The sequence below is a fragment of the Perognathus longimembris genome, chromosome 6 (assembly GCF_023159225.1).
Source record: "Perognathus longimembris pacificus isolate PPM17 chromosome 6, ASM2315922v1, whole genome shotgun sequence".
NCBI lineage: Eukaryota > Metazoa > Chordata > Mammalia > Rodentia > Heteromyidae > Perognathus > Perognathus longimembris.
In genome coordinates this window covers 23,221,154-23,239,479 of record NC_063166.1, presented here as the reverse complement: position 1 = coordinate 23,239,479, position 18,326 = coordinate 23,221,154, and the positions used below count along the sequence as shown (strand labels likewise).

General features: G+C 42.1%; 2 protein-coding genes across 4 annotated transcripts in view; one reads left to right on the top strand and one right to left on the bottom strand.

The window, feature by feature from the left end:
• Positions 1-14,196, top strand: part of Kdm1b (lysine demethylase 1B) — a 48,070-nt gene extending 33,874 nt beyond the window's left edge. The window contains exons 15-22 of the mRNA XM_048348404.1: positions 60-187; positions 1,308-1,439; positions 2,174-2,248; positions 5,339-5,455; positions 6,542-6,667; positions 9,018-9,140; positions 10,900-11,052; positions 12,545-14,196. Of these exons, the coding sequence (XP_048204361.1) occupies positions 60-187; positions 1,308-1,439; positions 2,174-2,248; positions 5,339-5,455; positions 6,542-6,667; positions 9,018-9,140; positions 10,900-11,052; positions 12,545-12,628 (938 nt within the window). The 3' untranslated portion in view covers positions 12,629-14,196. The remainder of the gene's footprint in view (positions 1-59; positions 188-1,307; positions 1,440-2,173; positions 2,249-5,338; positions 5,456-6,541; positions 6,668-9,017; positions 9,141-10,899; positions 11,053-12,544) is intronic.
• Positions 14,197-14,414: 218 nt separating this feature from the next.
• The window catches only part of Dek (DEK proto-oncogene), a 30,833-nt gene continuing 26,921 nt past the window's right edge, over positions 14,415-18,326 (bottom strand). For all 3 annotated transcript variants that reach the window (XM_048348407.1, XM_048348406.1, XM_048348408.1), the window contains exons 9-12: positions 17,907-18,055; positions 16,396-16,464; positions 15,016-16,019; positions 14,415-14,815 (exon numbers count right to left, since the gene is read on the bottom strand). In XM_048348407.1, coding sequence (XP_048204364.1) covers positions 16,008-16,019; positions 16,396-16,464; positions 17,907-18,055 — 230 coding nt within the window. In that variant the 3' untranslated portion in view covers positions 14,415-14,815; positions 15,016-16,007. The remainder of the gene's footprint in view (positions 14,816-15,015; positions 16,020-16,395; positions 16,465-17,906; positions 18,056-18,326) is intronic.

The following is an 18,326-nucleotide window of genomic DNA, read 5'->3' as shown; positions in this document are numbered from 1 at the left end:
GATGTAACAGAATGAGGTGAAAACTTGTGGTTTTCTGCTTTGGTCCCTTTTCACTACAGCGAAGATAGAGGAGATCTACAAGGCTTTTGTGAAAGAGTCGGGCATACAGTTCAGCGAGCTGGAAGGACAGGTGCTTCAGTTCCATCTCAGTAACCTGGAGTATGCCTGTGGCAGCAACCTCCATCAGGTGGGGCTGAGCTCTGTGGCGCACGCTTTGCTATTAAATACTTGCTGGTGTGCATGTGCGTGCGTTTTGTATGTCTAAGCACGGAATTGGGCTGGTTTGGATAAATACAAAGAGTGAGTCCTGTGCCCCAGAAATTTGGTAAGTACAACTTCAGAACATGTTCTATTTTAGCACTTTATTTCAAGTAAGACCCCTTTCCCTGAAGAATGCCCATGAAGAAGTTGGACAGCAGTGCTGCTGGGCTCAACCAGCCATGGCAGAGAGCCTTGTCTTTCATGCACGCCCCCTTTCCTTGCCCTCTGCAGACGTCCTGGAGCTACTTCTGTGGAACCATGAAAATACTGTCCACAAGAAACCAAAACACAGCATCCTTGAAGTTCTGACCTGTTTGTCTTATAAAAACAGATTCAACCTTGCCTAGCTCATTGCACCAACTGAGAACCCATAACGTGATTATTCTGTGTTTTGAGTAGAAACTCGGTGGCTATTTCACCTTTCTTCTGGGGGACTCTCCATGTCTGCTTGGTTCTGCATTACAATGGGAACTGCAGGGTCAATATGCCTGTGTAGCGGACAAACAGTTGGTATCTTTATAGATGGAATTATGCAGTTTCTTCACCCTTAGAGAATTCCCATTCACCTGAAGTGTTTTCTCTGGGTACCTCTGCCCGGTAATTTGGACTTTTTATTTATTTATTTTTTGCCAGTCCTGGGGCTTGAGCTCAGGGCCTTAGCACTGTCCCTGGCTTCATTTTGCTCAAGGCTAGCACTCTACCACTTGAGCCACAGCACCACTTCTGGATTTTTCTGTATATGTGATGCTGAGAATTGAACCCAGCGTTTCATGTATACGAGGCAAGTACTCTACCACTAGGTCATGTTCCCAGCCTTAATTTAGACCTTTTGTGTTCTACAGTCAGCTTTTCTGCAGACTTCTTTGCAAAAATACTGGTGTCCATAGGACTGGCCAGTTCATACACTCCCTCCTGACGTTTCTGTGGGGTTGATGGCTTTGCCCTGCTGCTTTGGTTGACTGCTCCCACCTGGGACTCTTTTCTTGTGGGCTCAAACACAGGCTCAGGGATTCACACTGCAGGCTCCCAACCTCTCTTGTTTGCAGGTGTCTGCTCGTTCCTGGGACCACAATGAATTCTTTGCCCAGTTTGCTGGTGACCACACTCTCCTGACTCCTGGGTACTCTGTCATAATTGAAAAACTGGCTGAAGGGCTGGACATTCGGCTCCGATCTCCAGTGAGTACAGACAGGCGTGGAAGGTGCTGGCTTTGCCTTGTTTGGGAGGATGTTAGGTATGACCATGTGATTTTCTTTTTTTTCCCCTGGTCCCAGGGCTTGAACTTTGGGCTTGGGTGCTGTCTCTGAGCTCCTTTTGCTCAAGGCTAGTCACAGCAATTCTTCCAGCTTTTTTTTTTTTTTTTGACCGTTTTCTGTATATGTGGTGCTGGGGAATCGAACCCAGGGCTTCATGTATAAGAGGCAAGCACTCTTGCCACTAGGCCATATCCCCAGACCCCTTTAATTTATTTTTTAATTAAATTTTATTGACAAGGTGATATACAGAGGGGGTTCAGTTACATAAGGTAGTGAGTGAGTACATTTCTTGTCATATTATTCCCTCCCTCGTTTTTCTTTCCCCTCCCTAGTTCAAGTAAACATGTATACAATATCCAGTGTACCAAAATCATATACAGTAACCACATGGGGTATGCCAAAGGAAGTTCACCTAGTACATTAAACCTAATGACAGCAATAACTATTTTCCCTCTAAGTCTTTACCCTCATGGATTTATGTTGTCTGTTGTAATGGTAGAGATAGGTGATTATTTGTACATATCTCAGGTTATACGGTATTATAATGCCAACAAATGACTCGCCCTAGGAGTAAGACTTCTTACATAAGAATGGGGACCCACCTGGATCATATGGTTCCGGCCCTCAGCTTTTTCATGATTGCTTGTGTCCAACAGGTGCAGAGCATTGATTATACTGGAGATGAAGTGCAGGTTGCCACAATAGATGGAGCAGGGTATTGTGCACAAAAGGTAAGCACTATGAGTCCACTGGGGTGCCAGGGGCCTGGGTGTGTGTGGGGGAACAACACATCCTTCACCTATCAAGTTGTTTTGTCTTTGGCAACCTGCCAAGACTAAAGCCTTGTTGGATTTCTGATTAATGTGCCCGTTTAATGGTGTTTTAAGTGTGCCAATCTGATTTAACTGATCTAATACCATTCCATGGCAGATAGAATTCTTACTTGTGTTCCGCCGAATATGTTCTGTGGCACATTGGTCCTAAGAGTTCAACAAATAAATATCAGAGGGGGTAGTTCAGTGCTAAACGAGCTTGCCTATGTGAGGCTTTGGTTGTTGGTTCTTTTTTGTTGTTGTTGGGAGACTGGGACTCACACTCAGTATCTGAGCCTTGCTTTGGGTTATTAGCTGGTGCTCTACAACCTGAGCCACGCTTCTAACCCCTAATGTGTGAGGCCTTGGGTTCCATTTCCAGCACTTTTCCCCCAGTTGTTGTTTTTTTTTTTTTTGCTTTTCCAAATAATTTTGGAACTACATACTACCCTGGGCATAGTACATGCTATATTAAAGAAACCAGTTTTACTTCTGTGACTTTTTTTTTTTAACAAGGAACCCCCTTTTGGATCAAAAAATATTCTATTCCATTTTGAAACTTTTATACACTTTGACATCAATTAAACTTTTCCTAGACAGCTAATGCTGTGGATAATACAAAGTACTGCAAAATCTGATGACTTGAAGTCACATTCTGATTTTCCTTTTTTCTTTTTTTTGCCAGTCCTGGGACTTGAACTCAGGATCTGGGCTCTGTCCCTGAGCCTCTCTGTGCTCAAGGCTAGTGTTCTACCACTTGAGCCACAGTGCCACTTCTGGCTTTTTCTGTGTATGTGGTACTGAGAAATTGAACCCAGGGCTTCATGTGTGCTAGGCAGTCACTCTATCACTAAGCCACATTCCCAGCTTTCACATTCTGCTTTCTGTTGTATTATAGAGCAAAGGTGCTAATTTATTTGGAGTAGAGGGATTTAATTTTTAGAAGTTGTTTGAGCTGGAGGCATGACTCAAATTGTACTAGAGCCACCTGCCTAGCCAAAAGCCCAAGTTTAGTTATATCTGAAGTGATGATGAAAAATCAAGTCTTTGAGGGCTAAGTGTGACAGTTCCAAGCCTGTAATCCCGGCTACCTGAAAAGTAGATAGATATAGGAGGACCACAGTGCTAGACCAGCTTGGCCAAAAATGAGACTTGTCTAAAAAACAAGCCAGGCATAATGGTATGTGTCAATAATGCAACCTTCTTGGGAAGTAGAGAAAGGAAGATAGTGGTCAAAGGCCAGCCTGAGCCAGCCCTTACCTGAAACAAAACAAAACAAAGTAAAAGGGGCTGGGGTCTGGCCCAGATGGTGTGGCTTAGGTGGTAGAGCACTTGCTTAACATGTGTGAGGTTCTTAGTTCAAATTCCAGTGCCACCAGGAAAAGTCTTTGATGAGTTTTCACTAATTTCCTGGTGAGCTGGGCTTTCTCTGCTTCATTGACCTTTTCATAGTCCTTGATGTTCACACAGAAATGAATTGTCACATGGGCCGGGCAGGGCCTGGAGTCTGTGTTGGGATGAGGCTGTCCTAATGTTATTGCTGCTACCAGCTAGCTGGACAGCTTGGGCTAGCAGTGGCTCGCAGCATGGGCTTCAGGTCAGAATCACCTGGAGGTTCTTGATGAGGAAGGCTGAGGCATGTGGGGATTCTGGTTGCATTGTGTTGGTCGTGTATTTTAATTCTCCCCTGTGATTGTGGGTGTGTGGCTTGCTGAGGTAGGCCACAGTAGCTGCATCTGTAAATCCCTAAATAGTTTATGATTTCTTAGCAGTCAACATTTTTTTCAAATGCTACCTTTTGGCTTGAATTTAGGGCCTCAACTGGGTACCAAACACATATATCACACCCAACATCTCTTGCCACTACCCTCTCCCTCTCCCTCTCCTGCCCTCCCTCTTCCCTACCCTCTCCCTTTCCTGACCTCTCTCCAAGGGGGCTGCAGCCTGGCTTCACTATCACATGGCTGTCTCTGCTGACGCACAGTGGTCCAGGTATTTGGTTCTTCTGCAGCAAGGATGCCATTACTACTGCTGCCAGCTTGACGTGTGTGGTGTGGTGCTGAGCTGGCAGCAGTAGTAATGGCTTCCTGATGGATTTGTATAGTGCTTCTGGAGCTAGAACTTTCCTGATTGTGTAATGAGGCAGTGGTTCTCTTCTAGTTTTGTGATGTGGCTTTGAGGGTGAGTTGTTTGTTTTTAAATAGTCTGGCTATGTATCCCAGGTTAGTGTGGAACTTGAGATTCTCCTGTTTGGGCCTCTAGTGCTGAGGTTACAGATGGGTACCACCACATGCAGCTGAGTGTCATTCTTGAAGACTCAAGTGTGTGTGTGTGTGTGTGTGTGTGTGTGTGTGTGTGTGTGTGTGTGTGTGTACATACTGGTACTGGGGATTGAACTTGGGGCCTGGGGGCACTGAGATTTTTTTCAGTTTGAGTGTTTTTTTTTTAATGTATAACTATTGGGCTTTTGTTGTTATTTTTGGTACTGAGGATTGAATGCAGGACATTGTACTTGCTAGGCAAGTGCTTTGCCACTGAGTTACAATCAACCCTGTCTCTTAGCTTTTTTACTGAAGGCTGGAGCCCTATCAGCTATGGCTGTAGCCACAACTCTACTTTTCACTTGGGTGGTTATTTGGAGATGAGTCTCACAGATTTGTCTGCCCAGGATGGTTTCAATCTGAGATCCTCAGATCTCAGCCTTCTGAGTAGCAAGGATAATAGGCATGAGCCACCAACACCTGGCCGACCCATGATTCTTAGCCACCAAAACATGTATGCACATTCTTGTGTGGATGCCACTTCTGCTGAAGCAGGCCCCTTTGCTTAGTGAACAGCCTGCATGACTACACATCAAAGCCCTTTCTCTTACAATGTAACCTAAGAGGTTGTTGGCAACCATATTGGGATTGGACACAAGAATGTTCTTCATGTGTTGATTTTCCTGGAAATTGAGTTGTTAGAGTCAGCTGCCATGTGTGCTGGTTAACTGCTAATTACTTCCCACAGGTTTTAGTCACCGTGCCACTGGCTATACTACAGCAAGGAGCCATCCAGTTCAATCCGCCGTTGTCAGAGAAGAAGATGAAGGCCATCAACAGCTTGGGTGCAGGCATCATTGAAAAGGTGACTTGATTTACCTTAGCCTTAGAACTGGGAACTCAGGGCAGTTAACAGGAGTTAGAATGTAATCCAGTGTCATTTTTGAAGACAAATAGAACCATAGGTTTCCTTTCCTCTTGTCTTGAAGACTATAAATGGATATTATCAGTTATTGACTTTGAGGAAAATAAAAATCAATATTCAAAACCTAAATTTGCTCTAAGGAGTTCTTAGCATTCTCTGCTTTCCTTGTCCATCCATCTCTCCTTAGCCCCAGCAAGGACAGTGGGCTTACTTCCACTTGCCTCACTATGTGCCATAGATACCAGCCAATCTGAACGTAGTGTGTAACTTAGACAAGGTGCTTCAAACACAGCCTCAGGAACATTCCATGCCTTTAGATTAGCCTGTAGTTTGGTACTGGGCCACACTACTATCCAAGGGAATGTGGAACTGGGGCCACAATAAAAGCAAAAAGTTGTCAAGCAAGAAGTTCACCCCTATAATCTTAGCTACTCAGGAGGCTGAGATTAGGGGATTGTTGTGTGAAGCCATCTTGGGCAGAAAAATCCTAGACTTTTGTGTCCAAAACAACCAACAAAAATTGGGGCTGGAGGGTAGGGCTCAAATGGTAGAACACCAGCTGAACAAGCAAAGCCCAGTAAGCAGTGAGGCCATGAGTTTAAAATTCCAATTCTGAAAAAAAAAAAAAAAAGGCAGGGGTGGGGGAAGGGGACAAGAAAATGTGGGAACTTACATCAAGTAGCAAACTCAAGATTTGTGTTCATTCATCCTACCCTCCCTCCACCTCAAAAATGAGAACCAAGATAGGAGAATGGACAGCAGGGTTTGTTTTTTAGTAGTTGTACAAGAGGGGTTTTAAGTGAACATGGCAGTTTATGAATGTGTAATGTATCTTGATCAGTGTCAACCCATCCATTCTTGGCGTCTAACTCCATCCATCCCCTCATTACCTGGCTCCATTGTCACTTAATGCATGGAATATTGCGACTGTATGCACTCACCCTTCATGATTCCTTGGTGTCATTGTAGGTTGTCTCTAGCAGCCCTGTGCAGGGCACCCCGAACCATCTCTCTCTTGCTTTCCAGATTGCTTTGCAGTTTCCATACAGATTTTGGGACAGTAAAGTTCAAGGGGCTGACTTCTTTGGGCATGTTCCTCCCAGCACCAGCCAGCGCGGGCTCTTTGCTGTGTACTATGACATGGATCCAGAGGTAAAGCCGCCTGTGAAGTGTGCTTTGACAGTCTGGTCGTCACTTGTGGGCTAGACTAGAAATGAGTGGATATTGTGGGGATTCTGGGCGGTCACTGGGACTGGGACATTGTCTTTTGCCTTTAAATACTAGTGATATTTACAGGGACAGATAAGCTGATGGGAGTTTATTTGTGAGCACAGTACATGAGTGTCCTTTTGTGACAGTGTTCCAGAGGGCAGGCAGGGTAGGGCTGGGCAGGTCCAGGTGAGGAACGTGGTGCAGGTAGAGAGGAGAGGGAGGGAATGTGACCACTTGAGGATGTCCAGCGCAGCCACGCGACTGCCATATGGAGGAACGATAGCTGCTCTGTCCCTGCTTTTCTCTTGGTTCTCACGTGGAAATCCAGGACCGGATTTTTTTTTTTTTTTTTGGCCAGTCCTGGGCCTTGGACTCAGGGCCTACGCACTGACCCTGGCTTCCTTTTGCTCAAGGCTAGCACTCTGCCACCTGAGCCACAGCACCACTTCTGGCCGTTTTCTGTATATGTGGTGCTGGGGAATCGAACCCAGGGCCTCATGTATACGAGGCAAGCTCTCTTGCCACTAGGCCATATCCCCAGCCCCGGATTATTATTATTTTTTTTTTTTTTGGAAATAAAAAAAATTCCTCAAAAGAAAGCTGGCTTTATTGGGGTCCACATTGAGAATTCTGCGTAGAGTTAGAGACCTATAGTGTGGTAGCTGCTATTATGAATTAGGCTGCAATTCCTTTAACAGTAGAGGTAATGTGGCTGGAGCTCTCTAAGAGCTTCAAGTCCCTCTTTAAAGAATTCTTTTTGTTTATTTATTTTTATTATCTTTAATTGTAGAAAGGAGTTGCCATTGAAGAAAACAGTTTCTGAATACAATGCATATTGATCAGTGTCACTCCTCTCAATATTCTCACTCATCCCTCTTGACCGTTACTCTTAATTTCGTAGGATATACACTGAATTCTTGACTGCATTTCCCCCCCCCGCCCCTTTTCCTCTTCATCTACCCTTATCTTTTTTTAAAATTAAATTTTATTGACAAGGTGTTGTGTAAAGGGGGTACATTTACATAATAAGGCAGTGAATACATTTCTTGTGATATCTTACATCCTCATTTTTCTTTCCCTTCCCTAGATCAGGTAGGCATATATACAATATCCAGTGTACCAAAATCATATACAGTAACCACATACGGTATGCCCAAGGAAATTCACCTAGAGCTTTAAAGATAATGACAACAATCGAATCCTCCTGTGTCCTTCTCTTGGAGTTGTTTTTGCTTATCCTCGTCTTATATGATCATGTGTACATAGCTGTTGAGCTATTGTGATCCACTGATAGGTCTAGGTTTTAGATACATAATGTAAAGTCGCTGACCCAAACATGTGGAAATACCATTTGAAAGGAAGTTTGTTTTGCAGACCTGGTTTCTACTGCCCTCCTCCCACCCTAACAGTCATATATCAAGGAGGCCATGTCCCTTCATTCTCTGTGTTCTAGGCTTGTCTCTCTCAACATTATTTGTTCAAGTTCTGACCATTTCCCTGCAAATACCAATATTTATCATTTCTAATCGCTATGTAGTATTCCATTGTGTATAGGTACCACATTTTTTGGATCCATTCATCTGTAATGGGGCATCTGGGTTGTTTCCATATTTTGGCTATTATGAATTGTGCAGTGATAAACACGGATGTGCAAATGTCTTTATGATGTCTTGAGACCTGTTGTTCAGGATAGATGCCTAGGAGTGGTATGGCTGGGTCATAGGGTAGGTCTATGTTGAGTTTTTTGAGGAAACTCCATACTGTTCTCCAAATTGGTTGTACTAGTTTGCACTCCCACCAACAATGGAGAAGGGTTCCTCTTTCCCGGCACCCCCTCCAGCATTTGTTGTTGCCTGAGTTCAGAGTATAGGCCATTCTAACTGGAGTGAGATGGTATCTCAGGGTTGTTTTTATTTGCATTTCCTTTACTGCCAGGGCTGGATTTCTTTACTCCTTGAAGTCTCATTGGCTTGGTTTTTTTTCTGCAGTTTCCCTTCTCAGTCTCTTCTTGGTACTTTGAAACAAGGTTTCATGAACAAACAGCCAAGAGAACCCTGCAATTTGATAGTCATGGCACTTCCTGAGTGTTTTGGGCTTTGTTTTCTGTCTCTTTACAGGAGGGAACAGGACAGTAGTGTACGGTTGAGCACATCATGAGTCCATCCCTTACGGAATAAGTAGTGTGTGTGTGGGCATGGAAGGGCATCTGAAGTGAGGATGAGCTGGTGGGAAGCAGTGAGGCAGCACTCGGACGTGAAGCTTTAACGGCTTTTCCCCTCCGTGCCTGCAGAAGCAGCAGAGCGTGCTGATGTCGGTGATCGCAGGGGAGGCTGTCGCGTCCCTCAGGACCCTGGATGACAAGCAGGTGCTGAAGCAGTGCATGGCCACCTTGCGGGAGCTGTTCAAAGAGCAGGTCAGAGGGGACACACTTGCTGTGGATGTGCTCTTTGCGGGACATGGGAGCCAAGTCTTCTGTATTATTGAGGATGAACGAAGGGAAACAAGACAGAGGGCCATGTCCTTTGTTCTAGCCTCTCTCTTTCTACTTTGGTACCAGTGGTTATAGGACTGCTGTGACAAAGAACCACGGCACAGCACACTCAGTGCTCTGGAGGCTGGAGATGCCAACAGCGTCTCTTCAGAGGCTTGTCGATGGATTGCAGATAGTTGTCTTTTCTCTGTTTTCACATGCGTCTTCTGTCATTTCTCATAAACAGACACTGGACAGACTGAGTTAGACTCACTTACTGGCCCCATTTTAATTACCCCTCTCAATTCAGTCATAGTCCAGGGGACTAGAGGTTAGGACCTCATAGGAATGTGGGGGGCAGGGAGTAGAAGCATGCTGGTCCTGAGGCTTGAACTCAGGGCCTGGGCGCTATCTCTGAGCTTTTGTGCTCAGTGCTAGCACTGTACCACTTGAGCCACAATTCACTGTCTGGCTTTTCTGATGGATTTCCCTGCCCAGGCTGGCTTTAAACCGTGATCCTCATATCTCAGCCTACCTAGTAGCTAGGATTAATGGTGTGAGTCACTAGCACCTGGCAGTAAATACTTTATGCTCCCCCCCTTTTTTTTTCTCTCTCAAATTCTGCATACCTCCTTTCTCTCCCAGGACTGTTAAGACTTGGGATTTTCTGAAGATTCTGTACTTATCCAAGTGCTAGAAACATGGACAACTTTCTAGAATTTTCTTACCCCTGTATCAGCAGTCTCTTCTCTCTCTTCTACTAGGAACTTAGTGTACTTTATATTTGCAAATGTACTGAATTTCAGTCTTGGGAGATTTGTCCATGGTGTTTTTCTTTTTCTAATTAAGGAAGAGAAACAAGTGAGATGGCTCCAAAGGCATCCCTCCAGGTTATGTTGCCAGTGTTCTGGGAGGGTCCAGCTAGCAATGTGGTTTCTAGCACTTTTCCCCAAGTGTTTGTGAATTAGTTTGGAACACAGTCTAATTTCCAGAGTTCCAAAGTATTTTTCATGCTACTGTTTGTCTGAGGTCACCTGACAAAATTGTTCCAAGAATGTAAAATACATTCTTGTACCACTGTTTGGTAGAGAAGCCGGTTGGGAATTCCAACTTGTGACCCTTTGGCACCACCCTTCGCTTTCCTACCTTGGGTAGAATCCTCTCCTCCACCCACAGCTCCAACACTGGCCAGGCCATGGGAAAGGAAGGCCTGAACTCAGCTCCTGGTGTGGCCTGCTCTGGGAGGAATATCTCTGGTAGTGGATTAAGTGTAGATGTGGGGGGATTGTGTGTGGCTGGCACAGGTGGTTTACAGTAGGTAGAGCATACTGGTTTAGCTGTTTCAGAGGCTGTCAGAGATGAGCTTTAGTCCAAAAGGGGGATCGCACCATGTCTGAGAGTTTGGCCTATGTGCGTGTGTGCTAGCTAGTCCTGGGGCTTTTGAACTAACTGCCTGAGTTCTGTACTCAAAACATTTTCTGCTAAAGGCTTGCACTCTACCACTTGAGCCACAGCTTTACTTCCAGCTTTTCTGGTAGCTAATTGGAGATGAATCTCTGACTTTCTTGCCCAGGCTGGCTTGGAACTGCAGTTCTCAGATCTCAGCCCCCCGCCCCCCATTAGCTAAGATTATAGGCGTGGACCCTTTGGTGCCTGAAGTTTGTTTCTAAGCTTATTGTAAGTGCTTTCCTATTGAATACAGGAAGTTCCTGATCCCACAAAGTATTTTGTCACTCGGTGGAGCACAGAGCCATGGATCCAGATGGCTTACAGTTTTGTCAAGACATTTGGAAGTGGTGAGGCCTATGACATTATAGCTGAAGAAATACAAGGAATGGTCTACTTTGCTGGCGAGGTATGTATCTTGTACTTTGATTATTTTTTGTCTGAGACTAATACTCAAGCTTAGTATATGTGACACTTTATGCTCATTGGCAGGTAGCCCTACCACCTGAGAGCCATGCCTCCAAAACCCTGGTATTTTATTTCTTGCTCTCAATCAAGCCTGTCATCGGGCTTGTTGGTTCTAGCTTCTAGAGGCCCCTTTCTACTGTCCCCTGCTTGCTGCAGGGCTATCCTGCTAGACTTTTCTTCTCTTGAAAAACTTCCCCATTCATTCTAAGTAGTTGTACAAAGGACTTATACTGTTAAACTCCTTTCAGATTTCTGACCCTGTGCCTTGTTTTGTTCCTTGTGATTTAGTCATGTCTTAGTACGGTGTTGTTTCTGATCACTTTCTTTTTCTTATGGCTCATCTTGGAACTCTTAGAACATCTTGGATTAACACGTAATTTTCTCTTGTATGCCATTATCTATCTCTTTATAATTCTGTGGAAAATTTTAATTGCCCAACTCACCAAATGGCTTTCAAATTTTAGCCCTTTTTCTTCAGAATGTGTTAGCAGCAGCCTTTCTGTCTTCATCATTTAACTGCAGCCACTAAAGCATTGAGCCTTTTGTTTTCTTTTCCCTCCGTCTTCCTTGGTTTGATCACTGCTTGCTGCATGTCTGAACACTGCCCCATCCTTGGATGTCAGCTTAGACCTGAGTGAATCACTTCTTAAAAAGCCACTTGAAGCTGCCAGTGGTTCATGCCTGTAATCCAGCTACTTGGGAGTCCGAGATGAGAATTGCAGTTCAGAAGCCATCTTGGGCAAAAAAGTCACCAGTTAACTACCAAAAACAAAGGTGGACCTGTGGCTTAGGTATCTGAATACCACTTACTAGCTTTGAGCAGACAAAGCTCAGGGGCAGAGCCCAGGCCCCACACAAAGGTACTCAACAGCAATTTTAGGACAGTGCCTCAGGGTCACAAGAGGGGTGCAGGACTTTTGTGTTCTAGGGTTTGAACTTGGGGCCTGCAGGTGCTCTTGAGGTTTTTTTTGCTCAAGACCAGCACTGTACCACTTGAACCATAGCTCTGCTTCCAGTTTTTCGGTAGTTAATTCAGAGATAGGTCTTACCTGGTCTGTCTTTGAACTGAGATCCTTAGATCTCAGCCTCCTGAGTAGCTAGGATCACAGGCACTAACCACCTGTGCAGAGATTTTAACTTTTTCCTTTGGTAGTTACTAGCTCCCCATAAAGCCCTTTTTTGAGGTTTTTGACACTGTCTGTCCACTAGGCCTATACTTAGTATTTTAATGAGTACCATAGATAGTACTTTGTGGGTCTGCTAAATACATTGCAAATGAATTTGGCAAAGCACACAGAGATGTTCAGGGGCTACTATGATGGGTTGACTAGATGGCTCCTGTCTTGATTTTAGGAGAATCTTATAAAGTCTTTAATTTTGCTTTTCAATATCACTTTGCCTGCAATCTCACACTTTGTAATTATGTTTTATAGGCAACAAACAGGCATTTCCCACAAACTGTTACTGGAGCATATTTGAGCGGTGTTCGAGAAGCAAGCAAGATTGCAGCCTTTTAAATAGAAGTGACCTGGACTCAGCTTTCTTCTGTGCCCCAAATGGGTACATCTGAAACACAGGTTAAACCTCTATTTCTTAAGGCTGGGAGTATTTCCGTGGATAGCAAAGTAATGTTTCTAAGTGACATAATAAAAATGTACTCACTTTATCACTCTGAAAGCACTGATTCCCCAAATCCTTCTGAGCACTTAGGTTTAATTGCGTTTTCTATAGGTCCAACCAGTGCTAATCTTCTGAATTTCGGAAGGCAGATATATAACCTTGTGTTGTGACCTTGGATTAGGATTCTTGTTTGTAGATGCCCTTCAGATTTGACATTTTGTTCAGCTCTTCAGTTTGAATCATTAACAACCAGATAAAGCCTTGTAGTTTTCCCTCTCACAGTTTATCAGTGTCTTTACCAATGAGCCTTACTACTTTTTATACAGCTCCAACATCAAGCTTTTCTTAAAAATTTAAGTAGAATTCTTTTTTGATACAACTCTGATGAAACTTCTAGATTACATATTGTATGTATTTCTCCCAATTGGATATTCAAAGTATCTTGTGACATTTTAAATCAGAAAATTCCTTAAAATGCAAGTTTTCATCTCATTTGAGCATGGGGTATAGAATTTGGTCATCATACTACAGATAGAGAACATAGCTGTTCTTAGGGCCACTTGTCTGTTATACTATTGTATAATTTTGGCAACAAAGAACTCTTTGAGAATTTAACAACCTTCCCCCCTTGTTTAAGTAATGTCTTCAGGAATACTTTTTGCATAATCTTCAGTTTCTCCCAGACAGGCCCAGGCCCACAGAACCATCCTCGTAAGCATTTTATAAGCCATATTAGTCAGAACATAGCAGACATTTACTTTTTCCATATTTAATATAGAAAACATTGGTTTCAGGGTCTTCCAGATGCCTACTTTGCCAAGAAACTTGTTTACCGCCTTTGAATAATTCTTTATCAAGGGGGCTAAGATGATTTTAAAGCCACATTTTCAAAACATTGGGTATTTTTTAAATTTAGAATTGCTTTGTAAACATAAATCTTTAATGAATGCATGCATGCATAAGTTTAGACATTCTCCCCCCACCACCAAATCAAAGTATAATACAAAGAAAGCCAGTTAATGGCTGCGTATTTGAGTTAGCACAGCAAGAACATTGATAGCTAGGTTGTTGAGACTCATTGGTACTGATTAGGAAGTGTTCTGTATATTAAAATGTTCAAATAGCACGTGTTAAGTTTGAAATGGTTCATAATAAATTATTGTTTGGGGGCACTTAAACTTACACCATGCTTGAGGTAGGAGAAAAACCTACTAAAGGTGTATTTAATTTTTTCCCCGTCTCAGTGACCTACTTGGACATTTTGTTCCTTCAGGAACTATGGTACTTTTGACTTTAAATGTTTTTTGATGTTGTGAATTTTACAAATTGAGCAGCAATGATATACACACCAGTGATGTAACTACAGTCATGAATAGCTGGCTATGTAAAACTGCTTAATAAAAACTTTTTCAAATGAAATGCTGTGTACGTCTGCATTAAGTAGGTCCACCATCACCAAAATTTCCACACACACCAACTCCACCTCACACTTCTACTCGCCCTCTGTATTAAATGGTCTGAAGTGAAACGTTAACTGACCCTGAGCAGTGGGGAGGAACCTTTTCTACCTATCACAGGTAGATGGGGCAGCCAGTAAGAAGCAAGTCTCTGTCCTCTACCAAATGGCTCTCAGGTTTGAAATGGCAGTTGAACCTAACATCAAATACAAAACTTAAAACACAATTGGTTTTTAGTAACAAGGTTTATTCAATAATTATAATCAAAAGCCAATTTTTAGGGCTATTGCATATTCTATTTACTCTTTTAGTCAAGTATACCTTTCCCTAATGTCCTAATTGTGTGGTGTGCGTGTGTATATAGTCTATGAAAAATACTTTTCATGTAATTCTGTACTATTATGTAAATGTCTTTAAACAGTGTTACAAATACTTGTCATAAGCAGCATATTTTAAATTATAGATAGGCTTTTAAAGACTAACTTAAAAGACGGAATTCTGTCTTTTAAGTTTGGGGTAGTCCATATTGATCACTTAGAATCCTGATTGGCTGAAATTTCAAACCTATGTTATATAGCCCATCCCTGATTCCACAAATACTAAATTTCTCCATTAAAAATATTAAAACTTGGGGGCTGAAAATATGGCCTAGTGGCAAGTGCTTGCCTCGTACACATGAAGCCCTGGGTTCGATTCCCCAGCACCACATATATAGAAAATGGCCAGAAGGGGCGCTGTGGCTCAAGTGGTAGAGTGCTAGCCTTGAGCAAAAAGAGGCCAGAGACAGTGCTTAGGCCCTGAGTCCAAAAAAAAAAAAAAAAAAAAACCTTTTGAGAAATACTATTGCCCATACATTTTCTGGCATTACATCTGATACTTTTATCATAATTACAAAGGTGGTCAAAAGCAAAAAATCAGTTTACTTATTATAAGCCAAATCTGTTTACTTAATGCTACTCTTTCTCTAAGTCTTGTGTTGATTTTGGTCTTGACAATATAAAACTTAATGAGACACTTTTGTATGCAGTTAATGCTAAAACTACAGAGTGATGACACTTTTAGGGAAAAGCAGAACTGAACAGCTCCATGAGTATTCCAGTCACTGAACTCTGCCCTCTGCTCCATCATACCATCTGGCTGAACACTGACGTTTCATAGTTTACAAGTGTGATTACCTACGTACAAGAGTTTAAAAATTGATCTGCACAAAAGAAATAAAAAAAACATTATATACAACAAATTGGTTTTGAAAAATACAAAAATATCTATTTGTCATGCTGACAATTTCATATATATATGTATATATATATATATACACATGCAGAAGTCCCAATTCAGCCATCTGGAGAGTCACTGCTTGTGTGATTTAATATGAACACACTGTCACTAAGTTTCCACACCAACACAGGAGGTGTATTCAAAGCACTTCCTATACTAAGTACTGCAACAGTCTCTGCATGTATAAGTGCCAGTTATAGTAACTTTTGTTCTACGTGATTAAAACTTATGTCCTAAGCAAGCTAAATTAGTGCACTAAAAAGCCCCCACAACAGGTCAGCAATCTATAACCTCATATAGAGAAATCCAAAATGTACAAAATACAGCTATAAAAGCAAGGGACAATGCCATGCAAGATTTTAGACTAAAAACTGCATAGAAATGCAATTTAAAACAGCAAACTCAAATATATGTAACAATAAAAAGGTCAGCAACACATTTTACAAGGATTTAGAAAAGGAGATAAAAGGAGATACATTCTCTTTGCTGGTATAATGGTATAAGTCCGATCTTCAAATCTAAAGGAACAAGTCATCTGTCCTCAAGAAATTAGCTGTAATGAAAAAGAAACACCGTTTTACCATACACAACATATACTATCCAGTACACGTAAACCATAAAACCTTATTCTATTTCTTCACATCTGTTTTGCTACTGTGGCCTTGGGAAAGCAGTTGGGATCACATAGAACTGAGCAACTCTTGGTCAGGAAGCGGCCCTCAAGCTGCTGCCTGCCTCAGGAGAGGCCTGCTCACCGGGCATTATGTATGACCTTATCTACTCTGAGCTTTACTAGACATATCTCCGCATTTAATTTACAAAGAAATCTGAGGATCAAATGTAAAAGAGTACTTTGAAAATACATGTAGTTAATACACATGATTTTTTTTCTATGTCCAAAATAATGCTAGGAAAACAAATACTTTTACCTCTTTTACAGTTGTTTTAATGAAGGCCCTTCTTCCAGTTAACTTGTAAGCAGGATAATTTTCATATACCTGTAGTAAAATTTTTAATGCATTAAAAATCATGTTCAAGACTTTAAAAATATTTTGTAATCTATTAGAAGCCCTTTACAACGATAGCAGTTAAGACTTCTTGTGTGACAGCTTACCTGCCATATTACCAAGAGGAAAGGTGGTCTATATATATGTAATCTAAGGATGCATCAACAAATTTTCATATTAGGTCAGATACCAGTTGCTTGAGCATGCAATCCTAGCTACTCAAGAGGCTAAAGGTTGGATCAGTTTCAGACCAGCCCAGGAATAAAACAGTTCGAGAAGAAACTTTTTCAAGAACTCGTGGTGTATACCTGTTAGCCAAAGTAGCCAGGCACTAATGGCTCACACCTGTAATCCTAGCTACTTGGGAGGCTGAGATCTGAGGATCATGGTTCAAAGCCAGCCTGGGGCTTGAACTTATGGCCTGGGCACTGTCCCTGAACTTTTGCTCACAGCTAGCACTCTACCACTTGAGCCATAGTGCCACTTCTAGCTTTTTCTGTGTATGTAGTGCTGAGGAATCGAACTCAGATTTCATGTATGCTACGCAAGCATTCTACCACTAAGCCACATTCCCAGCCCTCTTATCTTCAAGTAACCAAAATTAAACTTGAAATGGAGCTGTGGCCCAAAGTGGTAAAGCTTCAGGCCCTGAGGTGAAGCCCTACAACCACCAACAACAAAAAGGCCTAAAGTAGGGCTGGAAATGTGGCCTCGTGATAAGAGTGCTTGTCTAACATGCATGGACCCTCTGGGTTTGATTCCTCAGCACCACATATACAGAAAAAGCTTGAAGTGGTGCTATGGCTCAAGTGGTAGAGTGCTAGCCTTGAGCAAAAAGAAGTTCAGGGACTGCTCAGGCCCTGAGTTCAAACCCCAGGACTGGCAAAAAAAAAAAAAAAAAAAAAAAAGAAAAAAGAAAAAAGAAAAAGAGAAAAGGCCTATAAGTAACTGGCTCTTGCCCAGATGTTTGCCTGGACAGCAAGCAAGACCCTATTTGGGGGGGGAAAAAATGTGAAGAGCTAGGGACTGATAGCTCATACCTGTAACCTAACTACTCAGGAGGCTGAGATCTGAGGATCATGGTTCAAGGCTAGCCCAGGCAGTAAAGTCCAATCTCCAATTAACCAGCAAAATGCCAGAAGTTGAGCTTTGGCTCACTATTAAGAGTACCTGTCAATGACGTGCAAGACCAAGTTTCCAGATCTTAAAAAAAGATCCCTATGGAGTTTGATATACAACAGTTTAAATTTTGTGTTCAGTCCCACTTTATTCAGCCTACTGTTTATAAAAAGTTTATTGAGACTATTTTATGACCACTTCAAGTAGTATCCTAACACCCGTAAGAGTGACTTGACACCTAGCAGTTCAGCAAATACTTAATGAATACACAAAATGTAGCTTCAAATCAAATATGATCTAAAACCTCTAATTACCTTTTTACAAATCTGCTTCATTGTGACCTCTTCCAAGTTAACACTGGCCAATAATTTCTTGACTGTTTCCCTTAACTCTTCATCTGTAGGCGGTTTCTTCAACTTTTTAATTAAAGGTTCATCATCTGAACTATCCTCAGATTCACTTTCTAAAAGATACATTACATGTGAATAAAATTTTTTCTTACATAGCAAAACTAAATTTATAAACTCATTGTCAAGGGAGTATGATACCCCCCATTAGACATCACATTAAAAATTTTTAATTTTAAAATAATTCATAAATTACATACAAAAGATGCATTGAAAGTATATAAACTTTGAAAGATTTCTAAAATCTGGCATGCTTCCAGCCAGTGTTCTTAAAGTTCACTGTCTTCTACACATATTTAAACATACATAGTATCTTAAGTTGCTAAT